The sequence below is a fragment of the Poromitra crassiceps genome (genome assembly GCF_964638095.1).
Source record: "Poromitra crassiceps genome assembly, chromosome: 5".
Classification (NCBI taxonomy): domain Eukaryota; kingdom Metazoa; phylum Chordata; class Actinopteri; order Beryciformes; family Melamphaidae; genus Poromitra; species Poromitra crassiceps.
Genome location: NC_139642.1, coordinates 44,312,880 through 44,334,652, shown reverse-complemented (window position 1 = coordinate 44,334,652; position 21,773 = coordinate 44,312,880). Strand labels below are relative to the sequence as shown.

Here is a 21,773-nt window from a genome sequence, read left to right as displayed (position 1 = left end):
CGGTCGTGTGGTGAGGTCTGGATTGCCTCCTCTAATCACTCTACTGGCCAGTCCCGTCAGCCTGGTGGACTCACCTTGGCTTCATTCCCACCCGTCCCACAACGATCTGGACAGCTAGCACTTCATCCACGGCACACCTAAGATGCATCCCTGCATTTACCCTGTGTCCCTCTTCATTTCAAGGCCAGACCGGCATACTTTCTCCTTCTCTCTCCTTCTCTCTGGTTGCGTCTTGCTCTCTGGATAATAATAACAGTTATGAAAGGGAGCATGCCGCTCAGCAGACACTGCCTTCTCCACAGGCAGATCTGGTAATTACAGGTCGTGCTGACAATGTTTTAGTAATTGCACCATCTCCCGACCAAAGCAAAGACAAAGCCGCCCAGAGATTAGACCACAGTATGGTTCTTCCGAGGGTCTATGCACACATGCATACATCATTACGCATCATGATGATGGCTTCTCGCTGAATAGAAGTTGCTTGTAAATCAGCGGCGCTGGCAGCAATGGTCATCAATGGCGGGTATGAATAATAATGATCAGAGCCAGCCAGATAACCCACAGTAGCAGGAACATGATGGATCGCGCTCACTAGAGACAAAATAAAAATGAAACCGTGATGGGGTGCATGTAATTACATTCTCTCTCTCTCTCTCTCTCTCTCTCTCTCTCTCTCTCTCTCTCGCTCTGTCTCCCCTCTCTCTGCTGTGCATCTCTCTCTGTATCTCAACCTCTCTCTGTCTCTCACATGCATACACACACTACCCCTCTCTCTCTCTCTCTCTCTGTGTCTCTCTCTCTCTCTTTCTTTGTTTGTTATGTGTGTTTGTGTGTGCTGGTGAATGCCCAGGGTTCACAGACTAGCAGGGGGATGGGGAGTTGAAATGTCCTTATGCTAATAACATTGTCTGTGCTGCTTTTTGCTTTTTGTTTTTTTAAGTGTTTACCCCCCCCCCCCCCCCCCCCCCCCCCCCCTCCCCCTTGTTGGGTGTTTTATGGCTGGGGGAGGGGCCCCGGGCGGGGATGTTCGCTGCTGATGTGCGTCGTGCCAGCAGGCGTCTGCAGCAGCTCCAACGAGAAGACTGAACTATCTGAGGCTGTTTCATTTGAATTACGCTGCTTTTATTTGGCAAAGGTCAACTCCTGCTGCTGGATTATTAGAAAATGGCTTCCAGTTGTTCAAATTGGATCTCATTCTCTCCCACTCGCCTTTTCACATGCTTACATCTCTATGCTGTTTGTCACATTCTCACCCGGCCTTCTCCGCCTTTTGTGTATTTCTGGGATATAATAATCTGAATCCTCTGTCCCTCCCCCACTTACAGCACATCATTATTTTGACATGTTTCTTCTCCTGTTCCTACCGCACCACACAATGTCTCACACTGTTTTGGTTCTGTCACAGTTGTGTCAGACCGCCCACCGCCAGTAGTCCGTCAGGGCCCGACCAACCAGACGGTGGCCGTGGACGGCACGGTGGTCCTGAGCTGCCTGGCGTCGGGGAACCCCACTCCCACCATCCTGTGGAGGAAGGACGGTGTGCTGGTGTCCACCCACGACTCCCGGGTCAAACAGCTGGACACGGGGGCGCTGCAGATACGCTACGCAAAGGTAAGTATGCAAATGTAGCACACATACACAAACACACAGCTTCCTTCTCCTTTTTTTCCGGATTTCCTTGCTGTTTTTCTCCCCCTGCCAAGCTGTCCCGGTTGTTGCTCCGATCTGGGGAGTGCTGTGCTGTATACGTCACCTGACAGCGAGGAGTTTCACCTGCAGGACGTAGCGTGTGGGAGGATGATGCCCCCCCAGTCCCCAGTGTCCGACCAGGACACATACTCTTAATCCGGCTTCCCACCCACGGACACGGCCAATTGTGCCTCTATGGACGTCGACCAAGTTGGAAGTAACACAGGGCTCGTACCTGCGACCCTTGTGTTGGTACCGTAGGCAAGGAATCTACCACTGCCCTACCCAGGCAACACACAGCTTCCTGCTTAAAGCCACTCATAGTAGAAATACTGATAAAGACAAAGACAAGGCACAATGGACAGACATCAAACGTTGCACATGAATAACAGAGCATCGCGTACTTCCCCAAGCCCGATATTCACTGTGGTATTTGGAATTGGAAAACCATAATTTATTACCAAGACCAAATTCACTTCAAAGCTGTCCATATCAAATCAGTAATGGCGGGTAAACCCCTGCTGGCCTGTAAATAAAGCATGCGTTCCCTGCCAGCAACCAGCCTCAGTGAGCTGTCAGTCAGTCGCCGTGGGTTTGAAGCAGAGTCTGTGAAGTCGAACACTCTCTACTTCTGTCAGTCAGCGAGCACTGTGAGTTTTGAACATGTGTGTGTGTGTGTGTGTGTGTGTGTGTGTGTGTGTGTGTGTGTGTGTGTATGTGTGTGTGTGTGTGTGTGTGTGTGTGTGTGTGTGTGTGACGGCAAGCTGTTTTAGGCTGAACACACTCTCACGACAGGAGAGACAAGTAGGGGGTGCTGACGTTTCTCCAGATGGAGGCGTCACAGGGTCGGAGGTCGTGTCAGTCTGCGGTGTTCTGATGAAGGCTGCCCTGTCTCGTGGTGACAAGACTGCAGTGATTGGCTGGCAGTGAGAGGGCGGGGGGGGGGGGGGGGGGGGGGGCGGGGCAGCAAACTCCGCAGGCACTTTACATTAATGGACTTGTCACTTGTCCCTGACAATATTTTAATGAAGATGTTTTTTGATGTGTGAGGATTACCCCCCCCCCCCCCCTCTTGTGAATGTGGTCATGATGTTGTGACCACTATTGTTATTGAGTTTTAATACAGTTTCTTAGCTGTCAGACGGGGAAATACTCCGCTCACCTTAAGGGTCGTTGGCAGGACGCTTTCACACTCAATTATGCGAGCAATCTATCTCTTTTTCTTTTGCTTACACACACACACACACACACACACACACACACACACACACACACACACACACACACACACACACACACACACACACACACACAACACACACACACACACACACACACACACACACACACACACACACACACACACACACACACACACACACACACACACACACACAGAGTGGTGCTTGGCATAGTATACATCAAACCACAACAGAATGATTTGCCTAAACCACAAACCTCCAATACAGTCAACTGAGCTGACATGTTGGGGAAACAAACGCATCAAAGTGAAAATCAATTTTTTCTTATGTTTAGTAGTTATTGGAATAATCTTGACTCAAACAACAAACAGCTCCTACAAATTAGACTACAGAGAGCATTTCAGCTGGTGCATGAATGCAAATTTGGATTTTAAATACGCTTTGCTTTGCTATTTCATAGTGAACATTTCAACCACGCAAACAGACTCCTTCCCAAAAGTCTGGGAATAAACGAGCTTCCAGCATATTTCCCCACCACAGATTGTCACCACATCTGTTGCATGAAGCAGTCACTTCCATGTTTGGCACTCACGGGGATATGGTAGAGACAGAAAAAGGTCTCCAATTAGTCTCTGATCCTGTGAATTCTTTTTCCATTTGACTGGGAATGGTCTGCCACTTGGCCTTTCCAGCTGCTTTACCCCGGTTTCTGCTATGAGAGATGAGAGTGAGATTACCAGGCAATGACAGCTGCATGCTGGAGACTACACTAGAATGTCAATAAGCAGATGAGTGATGGTGACGAAGGGAGAGAGAGAGAGAGAGAGAGAGAGAGAGAGTTAGCAAGAGACAAACAGAGGAAGACCACTGATGAAAATATGGCACATGGTGGAGTAATTTGCAGGTAAGTGAAGGCAATCAATAAGTTGTTCCCCTCTCTTCCTCCAGCTTGGAGACACTGGCATGTACACCTGCATCGCCTCCACTCCCAGTGGTGAAGCCTCATGGAAAGCCTACCTGGAGGTCCAGGGTAAGTCTTAAGAGTCAGTAATGTCTGCTGGCTGCCTTCACTCATACTGCATAGTCAAATTAGTCGCTAATTAAATTCACTCATCTAATTGCTTTTCTGTCACAATCTTGGCTGAGCGTAATTATAAGAATGTATGTATGTATGTATGTAAATGAAGGGGTTTCATATCTATTTTGTCAAAAACACAATTATCTGATGTTCAAAGAAACAGATTATTATATCATTTGGAATTAATGTGACATTATTTAATCATAGAACATTCCCCAACCCCTATCCACTTTATTTTAATGTCAGTGTCATTTCCATGTCATTTTCAAAGAATAGGTGTCCCATTTTTAAATGTGCAGTTATGATTTTGTATTATGATTCTTACAAATGCAAAATTGGTCCACCTGTGTGAAAGAACAAAGCAAAAAGTGAGAGAAATATAGCGAGGGATGTAGATGTGTGTACCTTTAGTCACTGGACAATGACGAGGGATGAAGATATGTGTACCTTTAGTCACTGGACAATAACGAGGGATGAAGATGTGTGTACCTTTAGTCACTGGACAATGGGAGTGTGCACCAAATTCTCACCTCTTTTTTCTTCCATGTGTAGAATTTGGCATCCCAGTCCAGCCAATCAGACCTACTGACCCAAACCTGATCCCCAGCGCTCCCTCCAAACCCGAGGTCACTGACGTCACCCGGACCTCTGTCACCCTCTCCTGGAAGCCCAACCTTAACGCTGGAGCCACACCCACCTCCTATATCGTAGAGGCCTTCAGGTAAAACTAACCGCCTCGGCCACACGCAACCTCATGAACACGTGACCTCGTCGAAGGCTTTGGAGCTCATCTCTGTCTGCGTTGTGTCCTCAGTCATGCGTCCGGGAGCAGCTGGCTGACCCTGGCAGACCATGTGAAGACCGACTCGTACGTACTGAAGGGCTTGAAGCCCAGTGCAGTCTACCTCTTCCTGGTACGGGCAGCCAACGCCTATGGGCTGAGTGATCCCAGCCCTATCACTGATGCTGTGAAAACACAAGGTATGGCCGCTCTGTCCACTGGTCTCAATCTGATACGCTACCAGTCAAACGTATGGACACACCTGATTGAATCTATGTTTTTCATGACCTTAAAGGCATTTTGATCTCAAGTTGATGTGGATGTGCCGTATGAATTTCTTTGCAAGGCCTTTGCCTTTCATCAAGGCAAAGGATGGCTAGTTTAAAGAATCTAAAATATAAGATAGTTTTGATTGGCCACTGCACAGTTTTGATGTCTTTACCATTATTCTAAAATGTGGAAAATACAAAAGAAAGAAAATGGTGTGTCCAAACTAAAAAGGAAAAAGAAAAATGTAGTATCAGGTGAGCTTATTCATTTGTGATGTATGTGTGTATGTACAGATATCCCCCCAACCAGTCAGGGTGTGGACCACCGTCAGATCCAGAGGGAGTTGGGAGAAGTGCTCATCCACCTGCACAACCCCACCATTCTCTCCTCCTCCTCCGTCAGGGTGCAGTGGACGGTGAGTGTCTTTCTCTCCAAAAACTCTTGAACATCGATGACTTTCCATAACACACGTGCAGCCAGCCACAGATTGTCATCTGGCTAATTTGTATGGCCGGTCTCTAAAGCACCAAGGGTAGTTCGGGAGCGTTCTGTGCCTATGGTCAATTTGTCTGGCCACTCAGCAGAGCTAATGCGCTAACGTCCTAGCGCCCTACAGAGGAAGGACACTGCAGCGAGAGCAGCCTGGAACACAGTCCAAGTGTTCTAAGTGTCCATCTGGCGTGGGCCAGAACCGCTCGTCTGGCCGGAGACCAACCGAGTCCTTTCCTTGCCCCCAGCGGGCCACTCACGGCCACCCCAACCCAGACTACAGAGCCCAGCCTTCTGGCATAAGCCGTGCAGAGCTGCGTAGCGCTGTGTGGCGTGCCAGGCTGTGCCCTCGCAGAGTGAAAACACTCGACGGCTGTTAAAATAATACAAGTGAGAAGGAAGAGGCGGCCAACTCATGCTCTTAAGTGGAAATGGCTTGCAGATGTAAGAGCGGATAGGTGCAGGAGGAAGAAGAGTGGAGACGCAGAGGACTGGAGAAAGGTTAAATGGAGCCAACGTGTTCAGACTACTGAATATGCAACACCGCGGTCCACCTGCAGATCAGCTGGCTCACCGTCTTTCTATTTAGAATATGACGAAATAAAATGATAGATTCTAGCTCTCCACTTACACAGTAGATATGACACTCTAAAGATGGCTCCAGTTAGAGCCTCAGAGTTTAACCCAATCCCTCCTTCCCCTTTTGACATTTGCTAAAGCCACCCCGACATTCCCAGGTGTAATGAAGTGCCATAGTGAGTGATGAATGGGAGCGGGGGAAATGTGAAAAGGATACTGACACGCCAAGACTGATTTAAAACACCACTGCCCAGTTACCCTGTCTCACTGGAATGTTACAGAGCAACTCTGGCCTTTTTCATGAGTAGCACAACAAAGCCGCTGTGCATTGTATTTTCCGCACCGTGGTTTCCTTGTTTTTCTACGGTATAAATGTGGAGTTTCTACTTTCTCTCTGCCTTTGTGTTGTGGTCAAATGGTTGCACAGTGTTCAGGCTAATGAAGACCACCTGAGCCGGCAGCATATTTTACAGGGGAGGGCTATAGAAAATCACTAAAATCTTTACAAGCCAGAGCTGCCTGGCTTCCACAGGGACTGCTAAGGATATTAGCATACTGGTTAGCGGTTATCCTTCACTCCGACCGTGCCGGATCATATTGCATTAATTATTCCGAGATAAAACCGACCAACAAATGCCTACCAACCATCCCCTTTTTATTACGATAAATCAGACGCATTTCTCTTTCCGTTTCACTTCTCATATTCTCATGTTCTGGTGTTCTCCGTATAATGTGGCCCAGGATAAAGATCCCCTCGACCCCCCCCCCCTCCTTGACTCCAGCAGCCAGTCAGCACACTGGAGAGCAGGACAGGATGAGACGGGCTGCTCTGGGAGCCCTGGCCCTATTTAACCAGCTCCAGACTTGGAGGAACCTCTGGCCGATGACCTCATACTGCGGTTTGCGCAAAGCGCTGCTGCTCCAAATGGCGCATAGACAGGCAGATGCCGAGGAAGATGGAGAGGTGGAGGGGTAAACAGAGGAGTGATGTGATGAGTTAGCACCCCATTTGAGCCCGGGCACACTCTATCAGTCACTCTGCTGCCTAGCTGTCCATTGATGCTATATTCCAATACACTGTATGAGTTTCCACTGTAAACTACCCAGCACCTAATCGAGTCAAGCTGACGGCGACCGCTTTCCGTGTTCCCATGCCATCCACTAGGTGGAGCAGCAGTCTCAGTACATCCAGGGCTACAAGGTGATGTACCGGCCTTCGCCGGAGGGGCTGCAGAGGAGCGAGTGGGCCGTGTTCGAGGTGCGGACCCCCGGGGAGGACAGCGCCGTGGTGCCGCAGCTCCGCAAGGGAGTCACCTACGAGTTCAAAGTCCGCCCCTTCTTCAATGAATTCCAGGGAACAGACAGTGATGTAAAAATTGGCAAGACGCTGGAGGAAGGTGGGAGGGATTTGACTTTGTAGTATGTGTGTGTGTGTGTGTGTGTGTGTGTGTGTGTGTGTGTGTGTGTGTGTGTGTGTGTGTGTGTGTGTGTGTGTGTGCGTGTGCGTGCGTGCGTGCGTGCGCGTGTGTGTGTGCGTGCGTGCGTGTGTGTGTGTGCGTGCGTGTGTACTTGCATGTGTGCGCATGTTTTCATGTTTACACAATTTTATATGCACAGCTTGCATGTGTGTGAGAGCATAACACAGCTGTTGGCAGCTGGCATGGAGAGGGCAGGATTATACTATGTTAAAATGTGGTGTATTCGTGCATGCTCGGGTGGATGCTCAGGCCTTTGAAAGCCCCATGGAAACCCATATACTACACTCCAATGAGCGCTGTACTAATTTTTCGTAGGGTGTGGTTGTGGGAGTCTCATGAGGTTTGGTCAACCAACTCCTAATTTTAATCTGTAGTCAACAGTTTTATGGAATTTAAGAGAATGTGACGAGAGTGTTTACTAGACTACAGAGTGTTTACTAGTGTGTGTGTGCATGTGTGTGTGTGTGCATGTGTGTGTGTACTGTACTGTATGTGGGGGAGTGTTTTAATCTCGTTCTGCTTTTTTCCCAATTTGGTTGATAATTGTTTTCTGGCCTCCGTGATGCTTGTTCTCCCATGAGCGTAAAAATGCCTGCTTTCATTAAACTCAATCAGCCTGCGATTAAGACCTTTATGTTTCATGTGTTCATAATTAATTCACTTTACATGTAATTACCGTAGGACTCATTGGGGTGGCATTCACACACACCACCAATACACCATATTGTCATAAACTCCCACTCTATTTTGAGCATGTTGTGATTTCCCCTATATTTACCCTCAGAAACGCCTACATTGAGCACGGACTGTTTTTCTGATAAAAGCGTTGTGATTTTGCTTCCTTTGTTCTCGCCTCTGCCTCAGTCTCGCTGCGAGATAAAAGAGACATTCTGTCGGCTGAATGGGATGAGAGAAGATGGGGGGAGACTTCATGCAGTTAATATAAAAAGAAAAAGACAGTATATTGTATGAAGGTGTGTTTTTATCTTCCGTCCAGCCCCCAGCGCCCCTCCCCGCGAAGTTACTGTGACGGAGAGCGGGGACAATGGGACCGCCATCGTGGTCTCCTGGCAACCCCCTCCAGAAGAGGAGCAGAATGGGGTGGTCCAGGAGTACAAGGTAAAAAAAATAACGAAAATCAGCCAGCAGCCACCTCGGGTCTGAGCACGTGGGACTCTTACTGTGTAGAGAGACAACAAAGGAGACAACATACACGCACAGAGACGCAACAGGGATGCAGAGGCTGTAGCGATAACAGAGAGAGACACAGACAATACGCAGACACGCCGAGGTAATGAATTCCTGGTTGAGTTGCACCTTTGTAGCTCATCAGTTCTCCTCCGCTGTGCACTGACAGAGGCTCAGGGAAGGGGGGGAGACAATGAGAGGAGTGGGGCAGCTAGTAGAAATTGTTGTGAAACAGTGCCATCTGGTGGAATGGGCAGGCGCACACATCTTGTGATTTACATTAAAAAAAAATCCACAGTACTAAAGGGTTTCTGTGGTGGTAGTTATCAGTGGGCTATGTTTTTCCACTGATGGTAGTTTAGGTGGATGAAATAGGATTACAGGTACAGTATAGTTTCAGTTTTCCTGGTGGTTCAGTGCCCCAGACCCCCCCCCCCCCCCCCAAATAAAAATAAGAATTTAGCATTTAAAGAGCAAGAACTACACACAACTTGAATATACATATGAGCAATTAGTAGGGACAGAGGCAGGTAATAAATAGAGACAACAAGAACGAGTGAACAGAAGAGTGGGAAAATGCAGATCTCTGTCAATATAATTGTAGTCATTTCTGAGGTCTGAGCTACAGTATGTCATCGTTCAACCTGTAGCACTTCTCTCTTCAGGTGATAACATGCTTTTTGTGTAGTGTGACCTGACTTTGGGCAGCACTCTCCTCTGACACATTATGCCATGGAACAGTCCTGCCATTTTAATTGGAAAGCTTTTTTTTTGGTCACAGGGAAGATAGGTTGGTGGTGGCGGGGGAGATGCGGCACAGTCAGTTAAAAAGTTAAGCCACTGTTAATTTTCCAGGTAAATGTTTTCTGCCGATAGGGTTGAGAGTAATTTCATGGTTGTTAAGTCCAGCTCGAGAGCGTTCCTTGCTCATTACTGCCCCTGCTCCCTAGTGGCGCTTCCTCCTCACCGCAAATTCAAAGATTCACACAAACTTTGTAGAGCTAACACACACACACACACACACACACACACACACACACACACACACACACACACACACACACACACACACACACACACATATGTATACACACGCCTAAGGAAGTGTGTATGTTAACCTAGTTAACTGGTGGGCGGTGGTGGGGGGTAAAGAAAGCAGAATGTCACAGGTTGATGATGTGGAGGTCTGCAGGCGGCGTGCTGAGCTGAATGTATGCGTCTCTTTGTAAGCTGGTTTGAGTTAGCCTGCGAGAGCTGCCCGCGCGCTCGCCTTCCTGCGACTGACAGCACCTAGCTCCCGCTGTAATTGGGTTATGGAGGTGATTACTGATCCCCATTTGTTTTTCATGGGCTTAAGGCTACACTCTGACATGTTATGGCTACCCCAGCTAATACTGACTCTGTGTTGAGCACAGCCTGTAAAACTTATAGCCGTGTTTCAAAATGTTTTCCTACCGAGGCGACCTGCGAGATGTAACACAATACCTGCGGTGTGCTGAAATCTGAAATAGCAGCGCCGCCAACCGATTGTCAGGACAAACATTTGCGGTAGCGAGCAAGCTCAATGTTGTCACGAAGCCTTCATAACACAGCCATCATCTCCTCCCCACTGTTTGTCTGTTGTGGTAGATCTGGTGTTTGGGGAACGAGAGCAGGTACCATATTAACCGCACAGTGGACGGCTCCACCTTCTCCGTGCTGATCCCCAGTCTGGCCCCGGGGATCCGCTACAGCGTGGAGGTAGCAGCCAGCACCGGGGCGGGGCCAGGGGTGAAGAGCGACGTCACCACCTTCCAGCTCGGTGAGTAGAGACAACCTTCAAAATTGCCCTCCATATTTGTCTCACAGGAAGCTACATTATCATTTCATATGGCCTCCGGTGATTGGATTTGCTCTATTGCACTATACAACCTAAGCCCATCATCTGACAAATAATTATGGCATTACTGCAGTTCTCATCCTATGAAGAGCACTTAATCCAGAGGAATGTATGCCAGGTGAACATTAGCAGTGGACACTTTCAAGCCTCGGCCTGTTTCGCCTCCCAATGTCAATAGCAATGTTTCAAACTGTCATTGAAGTAATTACTATTCAATTATGCCAACATCAACATGATGAGTTTGATTGACGGGCAGCTCTCACAATGTGAATCTGTGGAAGAGGATTTAGCTTGAGATGGCTTTTCACCTAGCTGACAGCGTGATCAAAACGCTGGCATTAGACTCCTGTGTGGCGGAGCCGTTCAGCTGGCTGCCCCGCCCTGTTCTGTGCTCCAGTGTTTTCTACCTCAGCTCCACTTCAAACTACAAAGGACGTAAAGCAGCCACTCTGGGCTTCAGCATGACATGCTACTGTATTATCGCTAAAGAAATGCAGTATAGGCTGCATCAGCACTAACTTGTTATCATCTTTCCCCGCTCTTTGTCTTTTCAGGCGAGACAGACAGAAGTTTTGAGATGTTTTGTCAGTTTTATTCCCCCGAAGCTGTGAAACCAGCCTACTCGAGACGCGGATGGAAAACACACGAATAGCGCTATAATAAAGCACGGAGGGAGGGAGGGAGGGAGGGGGAGCGAGAGAGAGAGAGAGAGAGAGGGGGAGAGCGAGAGAGAGAGAGAGGGAGAGAGAGCGAGAGAGAGAGAGAGAGAGAGAGAGAGAGAGAGAGGGGGGGAGAGAGAGAGAGAGATAGGGGGAGAGAGAGAGAGAGAGAGGGGGGGGAGAGAGAGAGAGAGAGAGAGAGAGAGCGAGCTCCATCTGGTTTTAAATGTGCGTGATTGATTGAGTGGGCTGGGATGGGCATGAAGAAGCATCGGCTGTGACTGATACAATTCCTCTCACTTGAGGACTTCCTATGGCGATTGTTGCTACGTTCCGACACGGGAGTGGAACAATGTGCCTCAGGGACCAGGCGCTTCACACAAAGCGTTTGTCACACTCTGAGTTTGTGTGCGTCATCACAGCCTGTAGATACCTGTACATGTGGGCTGCTTAGTCACATTGGCACACTGCCTTCCCTCGGCCATGACACAGCAACAAATTGCACAGAGAACTGAGAAGAGACACAGATGAGTTGACAGACAGCAATACTGACTGACTGACTGACTGGCTGACTGACGGACTGATTGACTGACTCACCGACTCACTGACTGATTGACGGAGGCAGACAGAGGCAGACAGAAGGTTAGAGGCAGAAAGCCGGTTTCTTTGGAGAAAGGTTGTTTTTGTTGCCTCTGGCTGGGAGAGTCTTTAGAAAATCTATGGCTGCAACATGAAGCACGCCTGAGAAAAAGAGACAAAGACAGACAGAGAGAGAGAGTAACATGAACATGGCGACATTTCAGAATGGGGGGTGGGGGAAGGCAAGTCGTCTCGGAGCGATCTTTCATGTATGACGCATGAGGGAGAGAGCACAGAGAGAATAGACAGATGAGAAAAACAGACCCAAAGCTGGTTGTTGTGAGCGATCGTACAGGCGGGTTCCTTTCCAGTGCATTTCACACAGCAGAAACAGCTTGGAGGACATCTTCACGCCCCAGCTAGTCACAGATGTGCTTCAGTTTGCTAATTACTGCGGTGTCTGCGTGCGAGCATGATCTCATTGGATGTACTCATATGATTATGGAAGCGGCGTTGCTCGGTGTAATCGTGCCTCTCTGTGTTTTCCTATCCCAGCTCATCTGGCTGGTCTAGTGCAGTGGTTCTCAACCTGGGGGTCGGGGTCCCTGGGGGGTCGGGGTGATTGGAGAGGTTGCGGGATGATTGTCAAAAAAAGAATTCTCCCATGATGATTAAATCTCCCATACAAATGGTTTAATGTATTATAAAGCTATATAAACTATAAAAACAATTTCAGTGAGTGAGTGAAATCAGTGTGTGAATGCGTGCACACTGTCGTTGGGTTGGGTAGCGGCGGGGCGGGGGATCGCAAAACCCCAGCCTAAAGTTTTTTGGGGGTCGTGGCTCAAGAAGGTTGAGAACCACTGACTGGTCTAGTCAACAGGCCCTACTCAAATGTATTTTAGTGGAGACTAGCTTCTTGTCTGCTCACCTGCCATCGTTGACTGGGATTTGCCTTTGAAACAACTCCATCTCCACAACGACCCAGCCTCATACTCACCCGCTGAGATGAAGAACCTTTCTGTGTGAAGAAAAGAGATTGTTCATATTTACTCTCATTCACTTGACTTAAATGTCATTTCCATATTTCAGCCATTTCCATTTGAGTTTGACCTTTTTGAAAATCATGCCTTTCCCTTTGGTCTCTCGCTCGCCTCTTTCCACATTTCCTAACCATTTTCTCCTCATGTTGTGAGCGCCGTCCAATTCTTCAAAAAATAAAAGAAAAAAATATATTTCAGGGTTTTCAATATAAGACAAACACTCAGTCCATCACACTCAGCACCATTATCTTCTCAAATATAAAAAGCAAAAGAGGAAAAAACAGGTCACAGGACTTCATCATTACTTAGTACAGCGAGAGAAGACACACAGTTACATCATCATTCCACTGCCCTCTAAGTACTCTGGTACAGGGTTCCACATTCTGACAAATACTTGAATCTTGTTGCACCGTCCAATTCTTGCGCCACTGACATCTGCCTTCACCTCCACTGACATCTGCCTTCACCTCCACTGACATCTGCCTTCACCTCCACTTGATTGTTTCTTTTCATCCCTTCTAACCCTGCTCTCCCCGTCCTCAGATGCGTCGGGCCGTATGACGGAGAGCGCGGTGAACCCGGAGAACCCCCTGTCCCAGCAGATCTCAGATGTGGTCAAGCAGCCGGCCTTCATCGCCGGCATCGGCGCCGCTTGCTGGATCATCCTCATGGTCTTCAGCATCTGGCTGTACCGCCACCGCAAGAAGAGGAGCGGCCTGTCCAGCAGCTACGCAGGCATACGCAAGGGTCAGTTCATGTCTGCAACAGCACCCATTTTATACTCGTTTATACTCATTTTATACTAGTCTGCAACAGCACTCATTTTATACTAGTCTGCAACAGCACTCATTTTATACTAGTCTGCAACAGCACCCATTTTATACTCGTTTATACTCATTTGATACTAGTCTGCAACAGCACTCATTTTATACTCGTTTATACTCATTTGATACTAGTCTGCAACAGCACTCATTTTATACTAGTCTGCAACAGCACCCATTTTATACTCGTTTATACTCATTTGATACTAGTCTGCAACAGCACTCATTTTATACTCGTTTATACTCATTTTATACTAGTCTGCAACAGCACCCATTTTATACTCGTTTATACTCATTTGATACTAGTCTGCAACAGCACTCATTTTATACTAGTCTGCAACAGCACCCATTTTATACTCGTTTATACTCATTTGATACTAGTCTGCAACAGCACTCATTTTATACTCGTTTATACTCATTTTATACTAGTCTGCAACAGCACCCATTTTATACTCGTTTATACTCATTTGATACTAGTCTGCAACAGCACTCATTTTATACTCGTTTATACTCATTTTATACTAGTCTGCAACAGCACCCATTTTATACTCGTTTATACTCATTTGATACTAGTCTGCAACAGCACTCATTTTATACTTGTTTATACTCATTTTATACTAGTCTGCAACAGCACCCATTTTATACTCGTTTATACTCATTTGATACTAGTCTGCAACAGCACCCATTTTATACTTGTTTATACTCATTTGATACTAGTCTCAGCTCCCAGACAATTGGAGCGCTCCACCTACTCCGTCTGGGAGTTGCTAACAAACCTCTGTGCCCTTTACTTGTCAAGTTACCGGACACTCTCCCCACTTTATCCTCCGTAGTTAAACAAACTGGATATGCAGCAAATCACATTGTAACACGGAGAGCGCTTTTTAAAACATTGAAAATGGAAGTCCGAGCAGCGTTGCATTATTTGATTCCATTTTATCCGTTTATAAGCGCACGACTTCGGCATGCCACCGCCCCTTCTGCATAAAGGGCCGCCCTATTGGTTCTGTGATGCAGTTTTTTTTACTCTCAAATTGTTTCCAGCCAGTTTTCACAATTGAAGCTGGGAGAAAGTTCCCAGTCTTCTTGAGCGAAGCGGATAGAGACTGAGAGCTGAGTCTAATTTGATACTCACATTTTAGAACTCTACACGTGGATGTTTAAAACTCACAGGGAGGTCGCTTGGTTCAGAAAATGCAGGATGTAATATTGGTTAGTGCAGTTTGGGGGTTTATTTCTCGCTTCAATCCAGGACCCTCTACCTCACAAACACACACACACACACACACACACACACACACACACACACACACACACACACACACACACACACACACACACACACACACACAGAAGTCTTTGTAGAAGTCACTTAGGTGAAATGTCTAACTGAAAGCATTCTCCCCTAGAGTACTTTCAGATGTGATGTGAACTCCTGCAGAGAGTGCTGCGTGGAGACGCCTACTTGTTTTTCATATTTCTGTCACACTGATTCTGCTGCAGTGCATGAAGAGTGTTTTCACTTAAGAACATTTTGAGGTCCCTTTTCAGCAGCTCCCCTCTGACTGCAGCGGTAACTCTGACAGACTTACAGTACACATGACATACTGACATGTTGTGCAAGTGTTCTTGCCTTTTAGAGTTAAGTATTGAGAAGTCCACGTAATAGCAAATACTTACCATATATTTTTTCGGAAGCCTGAGAATCTCTGCCCAGGTGTGTTGGGGCTGCGTTTCAACCAAGCCCCGACCTCTGGTTCTGAAAAAATGAAGCCAACACGGAAGTACCAAAAACTGCAGTTCCTCGAATGGCCACTTGAGGCTGTCTGCAAAAGCAAGTGATTCCCCATTCACCCCCATGTTAAAATGCCCAATTTTACAGCATTATGTTCATTTAGTCAATTATGGTCCCATTTAGATTAAAATAGATAATAAAGCAGACTATGTTTTGGGGCATGATTGACAGGTCGCCGTGTCCAGTGATTGGGCAGCTTGCCGATCACTAATAGAAGCTAAAAAAAAAGGCTAAAAAATAAAAAAAGATGGTGATGGTCAAAAATACAGAATTCGAGGCTTCAAAATGGGAGTCCACAAAACAATGAATGACATCACGGTGGCTACGTCCATATTTGTACACAGTCTTTTAGAGTGGCCAGTGGAAAAGCTGCACTGGGTTTGTACCTGACTTGAGTTGAAGTGACAGAGGTCATGACGTGCACAACCTCTGCCCACAATAGTTAGAGTATAAAGAGAGCTATTAGGCTTTCTACGCGAGTCTCCTTTCTGTGTGGCTTGGCTTATTGTGTGGCCTTGGGCTGTGCAGCTGCTGCCTGTGAGCTACCTGCACCATCCCCACTGCAGGGCTCAGCTTTACTGCTGCCTGCCAGGGTTAGGCCAGGGAGCTCCAGCCTTCCACCTGGAGACACACACAGACAGGCTGGCTTAGCTGTTGATCTGTGGCTGTCACACAGAGGACATGGGCCCAATCCCAAGTTCTGACTCCACTGCAGGCATACTTCACTGATACTGGGACAGTCACGAGAAAGACACACACCCCAGCTAAGCTTCTCCTTAATCTGTGCAAGACTTTGTGCTCTTTTTACATATACCTGTGCCGTGCGGTCTATAATGGTCCAAACTGCTGGCTTTTCCCGTTATGGTTTCGATTACCTCGAGCACTCTCTCAAAGACAAAACATCTCAAAGGATCGGATGGAACGTTGATGCCAGTGTCAGGTTGAACCGCTTGCTTTCTAGTGGGAAGAGATGATGTGCTGGCAGGCTAGGACATTTTCCTACAAAACGGTTTGCCTGCCACGATCCAAATAGAACAATACCCATATTATTTGAAGTGAAGTAGCTTAAAAACAGCAGTTAACAGGGAATGGGACCTCTGAAGACGTTATGAGTAGCCTACACTACAGTGATGTTGTGAGGCCAGGGGAGAGGCGTACAGTATAGTGAGTAAGCTGAGGTTTGCCCTCTGGTTGTATGACTCTATAGGTCCATGTTTACTCATATAAAGGCACACAAAGCTCTTCAAGGGCACAGTAGGCAGATATGTTGCTGCCCGCCTCCGCCTTCTCCTCCTGCACTCCAAAACCACAAGAGGCCACGGAGGTCTTTGTTGGAACTGGTAACTAAGAATGTTTTGAGAAGAGAAGAAGAGTATAATTGCAACCACATGAAGCAACAATGTGCACTCAGGGTGAAATAGGTTGTATTGGGAGGCCGTACAGAACTGTGTGTATGTGCATAATACACTATGTTAGTGTGTCTCCAACAAATGAAATTCTAATTAAATAGTCTCTCATAAAAAAAGAAGTCCCCTAACACACACACAAAAGATGTCAAATTTATTTTTCCTCATTTCCCTGCCAGTGAATGTAATCATGCGAAATAACCTCTTAGACAACCTCTAGTGCTCGAGTGTTTGTGAAAAACAACACAAAAGCAGTCCACTACTTTAGAAAATTCTGAATATTAGTGTGATGCCACAGATGTAATCATTTATTGCTATTGTAACTTAAAAAAAATAAGAAAAATAAAGTGGAACATTGCCTGAACCTAATATTTACTCAAGTAAGAAGATAGATAAGTGTCTTTTGGAAATGTGTTTTATTTTGTTGTAACACAGTTGACAGTTGTAACACCGTACATTTCATCCAGCCTGAGCCCAAAAATGTGTGACAGTCTTATGTCAGAGTGGTTGTCTGATTCATTGATTTCAATCACGTACGTTAGCATTTCTGTGTCTTGCATATCAAGTGTCACGTCTTTTCTCCCCTTCAAAGGCTTTGCATCAAACAGATAAAAAGCACTCAAATGTGTGAGACTCCTTTGAGCTTGAAGGGGCGAGATCCAAACATGATGAGATGATTGTGGCATTTACAGGACATTTGTTGCTGCAGGTATGAAAGGGCCGTTTATAGAAATAAGAGGAAATGAAAATGTGACAACAGCAATATCTCGGTTCTCGCGTGTCTCAATCACATGCATTGTTAAGCTGACGGCAGACAGCAACAATCATTTAAAAAGAAAATATATGTATGGCAATATAATAGATGACAACATGCTGCAATGCTGTGTCAATTATGATGCTTATTGTAGTATCACATGTTTGGTACTTCAAAGAGGCAAACAACAATATATACTGAAACTAAGTACAGTTTTATGCTGGTACAGTATAGATAGATACCCAGAGGCCACGGCCCTTACAGAAGGAAACCCAGTGCACTTACCGTAAGTTGAAATTTTGCACAAGTGCTCCTTCCATGCCTAAGTGTGAGTAATTGAGCTGTGTGGGCGATGATATGTGTGTCTTAAGGCTCTTTCACACACAGATCGCGCAAAAATTGCCGTTTAGGAGTCCCGCAAAGCTTGCACCCTCGCCACAGAAATTGCTTTCACACAGAGCCAAGCAGCACGGCCACTTTCCCGTGCTGTGGTGTACTTTCAGGTGAAATCCCCTGCTCCCGGATTGAAAGGCGAGCGGAGGGATTTCCAGCTCCTCCTAGCCCAAATAAATATTTTCATAGGTTAGTGTAGCCTAGGCTACTGTATGATGAACGAATTAATTCAACAACAATACTTCCCTCCCTCCTTCTCCTAGTCCGCTGAGCTGGGAGAGGATAGGTGGGCGGACTCGCCAAAACGGGCTCCGCCGCCGCACTCGCATGGTGGGCGGACTCGCCAAAACGGGCTCCGCCGCTGCACTCGCAAGGTGGGCGGGCAGATCGATATGGTGTCCTACTAAAATTGAAACGATACACGACCGCCCGCATATCAAACAGCTGCAGTCTGCATAACGTTCGTCGGGGGAATAGTATGGGCTATAAATGCACATGACTAATAACGTTAGTAGTTTTTGTAAGGGAATGCACAGAGCTGATTTCGAGAGGGAATAACCTGGTCTGAGTCAGACCAACTCGCCACAGACAGCTATAGCCCTCTGAAGCTTATTATTATATCCGTTAATTGTAGCCTACCTACTAATGTCAACATCGTTTGAGCATAAAGCCTAACCGCACGGAGCATTCCTCCTGGCGTCCCTGCAGTCATGATTGTATAGGCTACTTTTTTTACTTTCACTCCTGCACTTTTCTTGATCACATGAGGTGATTTCCCCTGTAATTTTTTTATGAATGAGCTGACCATTCCCACCTTTTCCGGCTCGCTGCGACGACCTTTCAAGTGGAGGCGGGTTGCCAGGTAACCCGGCGCTGTTACTACCTCCCGTCGCGGGACAAAAGGCGTAAAACAATTGTCCACCAAAGCGCATTCACGACTTTCACATCGGAGGCGCGAATCCTATTTTCCGTGCATTTTTCGGCTTTCAAGGCCGGTGTGAAAGATCCTTTAGAGAGAGCAACAGATATCTCCCGGGTGTGTGACCTCCTCCCAGCAGGCCTCTGAGGCTGAAGTGACCTCCTCCCACAGGCCTCTGAGGCCTGGGCCTGAGTTTGAACCAGCAGCTGGCTCCACACTCACTTTGCCCTGTTGGGGTCCGGCGATCGCTGATGGGATCAAAGACTAGGGGGCAGCATAGCGTGTGAATACAGCTCAAAATCCACAAAATACTCAATATACGGTTTAACACAAGTGCAGTAAAAACAGTAACTGCAAGATAAATAACACTCCCAAATACATTATTTTCATGTTCGTGTTGTGTAATCGAGTGTTATTTTTTGCTAATGCTATTCCCCGTTTTTCTCTCCTCTTTCTGCTGCTTGGACCAACAGTGCCGTCCTTTACCTTCACACCTACAGGTAAGCACGCCGATTTGTCTACGCTCTACCTCACAGCATCACAGACATCTCTTTGTATTCATTGTACCCATACCTGTGAAACATTCGGTCCCATTGCTGTGAACATCCTCAGTTATATAGCTGAGTAGAGCAATTGACTGACTGGAGAGAAGTCCGAGAGGGACACTCACCTGGTATCACCAAAAGGAGCCAATACCTGTCAGGATCTACCAAGAAAAAGAAAAAAAGATGTCCCAGCGAATATGTGGGTCATGTCAGAATGTAAAGCTTAAAGAGGAGCACAGCACACTACTGAGAAGCTGTTAGAACTGGTGCTAACTTGATCAAAGGGCTGCTGGCAAACCTCAGACGGGATTTAAGAGAATGACACACCACTACTCCAACACACCAATTAGATAGGCGAGGAGGAGCGCCGCTAAGGAGGGTATGTGTGAATTCAAGTGACACAGCGTACACAGATAAAAGAAAGTATCTCTCCCTCTCTCTCACTGTGTGTACGTGACGTGAGTGTCTGCATCTCTGCAGTCCACTCCTCCTTCCTCTTCTTTCTCACTCTCCTATGCACTTTCATCCATCTGACATGCTTTGGCCCATAGAGGTGTGTCAGAGGGGCTGGCAGGGCTTGGCACAAGGGAGAATGTGTGCGAAACAGTGAATGGGTAGTAAAAGTGAGATAGAGAGAGAGAGAGAGACTTCCAGAGTGTGTGTTAGTGGTTGAACTGACTAATCCTGTGTGTGCAGAGGCTGTGTCTATCTAAACTGTAAGAGCGTTGTTCTCCTCGTCCGCCTCGAGGCTTGCGATCAGGTCTAATCATTCGACTGTTTCAATCTTGTTTCATGAACTGCTGGAACTTTTTCAGGTGGAACGCACATTTAGTCAGCTGCTGTTTCATTGGCTGAAGTCCTGTGTGCTTGAGGTTAGGGTTCTGTTTGCTTAAGAAGAAAATCCCCCCGCCTTGGCACGCAGTATAAAACCACGCTGTTACAGTATATTATGCTGATTTTAATCTAGATTGTGAATGGAAGGCCTTGACTTTGGTTTGGCGTTAAAGAGAGCTAATCTGAGAGCTCCTCTGGCTATCTGCAGAGGCCAAGTCCTGCGAGTTTCTCACTTCCTGTTTTGAAAGGGAGTCAGAGAACAACACAGCTGAGCCAACCCCCCCATCCCGCTCCCCACCTCCCAACCTGCTCTCCTCTCAGGGAAGAGATTATAATTAAAGTTGGAAGTTTATCTCTCCTTCACACAGCGGCAGGCAGCTTAGAGCTCCTTGGAAAAGTCCAGGTTGCAGAGCACAGAGCTTGAAACACACTGAACCCATGCCAGACGAGCAGAGAGCTTCAAACACACTGAACCCATGCCAGACGAGCACAGAGCTTCACTGAACCCATGTGCCAGACGAGCAGAGAGCTCTGCATCTCCGTTCAACACAACATAAGCCTCTTACACATCCTCCCCTGTTGCTGTGTGTGACTCAGCCTAAATCATGCCCCCCCCCCCACACACACACACACAGTCTCATATGCACACTCACTCACACACACACACACACACACACACACACACACACACACACACACAAACACACACACACACACACACACGCACACACAGCCTCATACGCACAGAAACACACACACACACACACACACACACACACACACACACACACACACACACACACACACACACACACACAGCCTCATATGCACAGAAAACAGAAACACACACACACACACACACACACACACACACACAGCCTCATATGCACAGAAACACACACACACACACACACAGCCTCATACGCACACAAAAAAACACACACACACACACACACACACACACACACACACACACACACACACAGCCTCATACGCACAAAAACACACACACACACACACACACACACACACACACACACAGCCTCATACGCACAGAAACACACACACACACACACACACACACACACACACACACACACACACACACACACTTAAAGAGAAGCATAACTGTTATTATTACTATTATTACACACTAGACTGCCAAATCCAAATCAAGTTCATGTTATTCTGTTTACCTTGCACTTAGTCCCTGGCTGATGATGATGATGATGATGATGATGTGATGATAGTGGCAGTAATGGTTAAATCACATTGGAAACTCATTATTGTGCTAATGTCTTCCTTTTCTGCAGTGGCATATCAGAGAGGTGGAGAAGCTGTAAGCAGTGCTGGGAGGTAAGGAATTTATTCGTTGTTTGTAGATACATGAGT

The 21,773-nt window shown here is 47.0% G+C and overlaps 1 protein-coding gene across 1 annotated transcript in view; it reads left to right on the top strand.

The window, feature by feature from the left end:
* Nucleotides 1-21,773, top strand: part of robo1 (roundabout, axon guidance receptor, homolog 1) — a 176,252-nt gene that overhangs the window by 132,185 nt on the left and 22,294 nt on the right. Inside the window, exons 9-19 of the mRNA XM_083637646.1 lie at nucleotides 1,406-1,611; nucleotides 3,840-3,921; nucleotides 4,522-4,690; nucleotides 4,784-4,950; nucleotides 5,314-5,435; nucleotides 7,254-7,485; nucleotides 8,564-8,685; nucleotides 10,384-10,555; nucleotides 13,458-13,661; nucleotides 19,476-19,502; nucleotides 21,695-21,737. Coding sequence (XP_083493772.1) covers nucleotides 1,406-1,611; nucleotides 3,840-3,921; nucleotides 4,522-4,690; nucleotides 4,784-4,950; nucleotides 5,314-5,435; nucleotides 7,254-7,485; nucleotides 8,564-8,685; nucleotides 10,384-10,555; nucleotides 13,458-13,661; nucleotides 19,476-19,502; nucleotides 21,695-21,737 — 1,546 coding nt within the window. The remainder of the gene's footprint in view (nucleotides 1-1,405; nucleotides 1,612-3,839; nucleotides 3,922-4,521; nucleotides 4,691-4,783; nucleotides 4,951-5,313; nucleotides 5,436-7,253; nucleotides 7,486-8,563; nucleotides 8,686-10,383; nucleotides 10,556-13,457; nucleotides 13,662-19,475; nucleotides 19,503-21,694; nucleotides 21,738-21,773) is intronic.